Raw genomic sequence first — 4145 nt, forward strand, 5'->3', positions numbered from 1 at the left:
GGCTGGATCAAATAGAGTCGATCTCCAATGTGAGAGACCCTGGATGAAAGAAGGTATATCTGGGTTGAGTTTTCTTCAAACGAATCAGAATGTCGTATAGAGAGGAGCTCATTTGAGAAGGCTTGGAAGAAGGTAGTGCTAGACTTATTTCTAAATGTTGCTGTAAGTAATGCCAGCCATACAGTTTTTACGGGAAAGGCACTACTTTTTTTTCATATTTTGATTTTTAGTATTTTTCATATCGTATGTATTCATTCCATTTTTTACGAAATAAGGCAACTCTTGAAAACCTTTTAAATGATATACTTGTACTGGATATGCGACACCCACAGGCAGTGAAAGAAATTGATAAGCAATGCGAAAAGATGGCAAATATCGGACACACATTGCTTTACGTGGGTATAGAAAATCGAAAACCTAGTGTAAAAATAAGCCAGTCCGTTTTTTCAGAAAGCTAAAATGTTGTAGAATGCTAGAAAAATATAAAAAACAAATAATCCCTCTGCACATTTTGGCTAGGGGAACACTGCTTGTCAAACAGCTTGTTTAGAGCGATCTTTAGTGGTTTGGGAGCTTCAACGCTCGTTAAGGGTGGACATGAGCCACTACAGAGCTTAGAAGCTACTTAATCTTTTTCGCTATACGCTGAATAAATTTTTCATTTTCGCGCGTTGGGAACATTTAAATACCGGTCTGGTGGTATATTGTTTGAAAAGTCGGTCTTTAAAATGGCAGGAGCCAGTAATAAAAAAAAAACCCCCTTCGAACCGCCACTCCCTTACTCGTATGGAGAATCAGAAATGGTAGTGGTTTTAGGACTACACATAGCAGGCTGGGGATCAAATCCCATCCAGACTGCTGCTGCGTAAGCCGACCGACTATCCTACGCTACGGTTAAAATCACGAAATGGCAGAAATGGCAGGCTGCAACCTTTCTATTCCTTGGGCTTCAAGTATTTGACGAGAGTTATAGGTGAAATGTTATGTTCCTGAGCGGTTTCAGTTACGGATCTGTATTCTTGCCTGACCCCATCCCGCACCACAGTAAACTGGTTAAGGAAAAAAAATCCCAATTTGATCCTGGGACTCGCTTCCAAGAGGAATCGAACCGAACGCAAATTTTCGATACTCTGAACAACAATGTTTAATCGTTTGGATAGCTGAATAGAGAAAAAAAATTGTGTGGCCGGGTGTATTTGAACATCAGTTTCCTAAGCATCTGAACTTCCCTCAACTACCCCAAAATTTATAAAGCTGGCTTAATAAAGATTCAAACGGTTGCAAACCATTTGTAATATCAAAAGACTCAACGCAACCAACCGCTCGTGGTATAAGCGAGAAACCTCAAGCATTTTTGAACATTGGCTAAAACAGGTGTTTTTAATAACTTCTTTATACAATTTCTTTACAGTGTAGTTGATGTTGACTTGCTTTGATTCGCAGATACCGTTTCGGATGTGCGTTTGGACCTTTGGGATTTTATCCACCATGGGTAGGACAGGCTTTTCTTTTAGCCAGGGAAAATAAAATGATCCCAGATCTCCCTTGGATCAAGTTCTTGGATCCCGATTCCAAAGATCTCGGATCTCGGACCCGAAGATCCCAAGATCCTCAACTGTAAACTCTTCACATCCACTCTACTCTACTCTACATCTGTATTCCTGGATCTCAAGATCTCGGATCCGGAGCACGGGTAGTGCATGCAGATGAGGCGAATGGTTATCCGGTGATCATAGACCGAGATTTTGGGATCCGAGAGTTTAGAATCTTGAGTTCCAAGATCCTTGGATCCGGGAACCTGGATCTAGGGATTTTGAGAGTGAGTGTAACAGAATGATAAATAATCTAGGATGGGATAACAGTTGTCCTTGAGTGCTTCACGACCGTTCCGTAATGAATAATGAAGACATTCCAACGGTGGCAACTGAAATAAAGAACTACCATTTAATAGCCGAACCTCATTATGTATCGCACAACTAAATACATAACCGGTCAGCTAAATTTTAACGGCAATTTCTATAGAAAATGCCACGCTGAGCATGTCTCTCTCGCTCTCCAAAATAAATTTAAATGAATGCTCTCGTTTTTTCAGAGCTAGAAACGAACAGCTCACATCAAGCGATAAGCATTGAGCTGATAAACTGATGGAAGTAGGAAGAAGAATATTTGATAATTATTTTTAATTACTCGTTTCACACTCAAAAAGCTACTTAACGTAATTTGATGCACTGTGATAAGCTTATCAACCGTACCAATTTCAGTATATAAAAAAATACTAAGTAAAGAAAATAATCAGACAAGGATAAGCGATTGTTGTTAAAGTTGTTGTAAATGTGAATGTTTTAAATTTTTATTTGATATTCAAAATAGCTTCAGCATACAATAACATGGAAGTGTTGCTCCCGTTTCAAACGTCCAAAAGAGAGTAGTAACGGAATAATTTAATCTAACAGCTAGCTCTATCGTTTGTGCTTCTGCACAACGTTGCTTATTGTCATAAAATTTCGTCTTCGTTTTGTTGTCACTTTCGATGAAGCTTTATCATTCTGTAACAGTTATTGTCATCAAACGTTTGTCTTACAGCTCCCTCGTGTCTTTGTGCCTTTGGAATTATTGTCTTCTTTACGTTTAGTTGCGCTTTTTGGCCGGACTTGGCGGTGGTTTGGCCGCACCCGAAGGGAAGATAATAAACAGCGACAGCTGGACCGCACTCAGTGCAAGTGCCATCAGATTCTGTACCTGTAAGGGGTGAGGGCGTTACAAGGGAATTGTGTTTTGAAGGCCAGAAAGCCGGTGTGTCCCGGCATACGCACCACTAGGAAGTTGCTGCGAAGAATGATACCGTACAGCAGCCAGCAGAAGGAAACGATCGCACCGAGCAGGATGATCGGGAATGGAAGCCCTTCGGTGCTTTTCTTCTTCAGAATGTCACCCTATCAACAAAGGAGAGGAGCTTGATAAGAATGTGTGTGTACATTTTGAGTAGGGGTCTTCTACTGATACCTACCAATCCAAGCAGCGGCATACCGACCAAACTCCACAACAATCCGGTCAAAATAACACCGAACCGGAACTCGACCAGCTTCGGATCTTCATACTGTACGTACGACAGCACACCGACGGTGAACGCACCGGCCAACCCTATCTGGCCCCAAACGGCCGTCTTCTGGGGGCCATCGGTGTACAAGTAGAATCCGCACACGTACAGCAAGTTCAACGCCAGCCCGATGAAGTTTACCCGAATCATACCGTCGTCCCGCAGCATCTGGCCAAACTGTACGTTGAGCAGACAGAAGACGGTGCAGCCCAGAAAGGGCAGCACGGAAAAGCCCTTCGTGTTGCCCTGGCGACGAATTTCGTTCAAGGCCAACACTCCACTGAAGAACTGTACCACCGTCACGATGGCCGCCGTCAAACCGACCGTATCCTTGTACGGTTGCAGCGCAACCGCAATCGAATCCATCGTGATCGATTCCCTCGGATCAAGCACGATCGTGTGTCTTCGGAGTGTATTACGTAACAGAGGGCTCTCCCGCTGGTTTGGGAATGGTTCCTAGACAAAGGCTTCTATATTATAGACGCCTTTCTTTCTACTCTTTTTTTTGTTGTTGCTCGAAATCAAACGCCACGCTGGTTGGGCTGATAAGCGAGCAAGATTATTTACGGCTTACTTCCACAACAACGGATCACGGCACGGCGAACGAGTGTCTTTCTTCGGTGAAGCACTGGCCTTGAACATTGGGTCGTTTGGAACTCCTACGGCTTGGCAAATGAGTTGCCACGGGACGACGGGTATGTAAATCGGCTAGAACCACTTGAAATGGGTCCGAATTCTATAAAAACCGGATTCGGATGTGGAGCATCACTGTACGCACATCCCTCCTTGGATTGGGCTGTTGTTGTTTGTTTATGTTTTGCTGGCGAGTTTGACGTTTCGTCTACTGCGGCGTTGACGGAACGTCAAACGAAAAGGCTCTTCGCAAAAAGCCTTTTTGTTTTAAAAATATCGTTGGTGTTCGCTGAACGGATTTGTTTTTAGTTCATTCTCTCTTTTTAATGAGGAAAAGTGTAACCGACTTAACAGATAAAAACAACAGGGTAAATTTATCTTTTTCTCTCTTAAAATCGTCCCGAAAACCACGTAA

The 4145-nt window shown here is 42.8% G+C and overlaps 1 protein-coding gene across 1 annotated transcript; it reads right to left on the reverse strand.

Moving 5' to 3' along the window:
- Nucleotides 1-2308: 2308 nt before the first annotated feature.
- LOC118509513 (sugar transporter SWEET1-like) lies at nt 2309-3917 on the reverse strand. The gene is made up of 3 exons (XM_036050202.1): nt 3008-3917; nt 2814-2933; nt 2309-2739 (listed from the first exon to the last, which is right to left on the reverse strand). Exons 1-3 carry the CDS (start codon nt 3461-3463, stop codon nt 2629-2631), a joined length of 687 nt encoding a protein of 228 aa, XP_035906095.1. The 5' UTR covers nt 3464-3917; the 3' UTR covers nt 2309-2628.
- Nucleotides 3918-4145: the final 228 nt, after the last annotated feature.

This window comes from Anopheles stephensi, chromosome 3 (assembly GCF_013141755.1).
Source record: "Anopheles stephensi strain Indian chromosome 3, UCI_ANSTEP_V1.0, whole genome shotgun sequence".
NCBI lineage: Eukaryota > Metazoa > Arthropoda > Insecta > Diptera > Culicidae > Anopheles > Anopheles stephensi.

Excerpts from the sequence above, each read along its gene's own strand:
- LOC118509513 (XM_036050202.1), bottom strand. The coding sequence starts at position 3,463 with ATGGATTCGATTGCGGTTGCGCTGCAACCGTACAAGGATACGGTCGGT. Across the intron at positions 2,934-3,007 it reads GTATGCCGCTGCTTGGATTG|GGTGACATTCTGAAGAAGAA; the intron begins GTAGGTATCAGT and ends CTTTGTTGATAG. Across the intron at positions 2,740-2,813 it reads TTCGCAGCAACTTCCTAGTG|GTACAGAATCTGATGGCACT; the intron begins GTGCGTATGCCG and ends CACCCCTTACAG.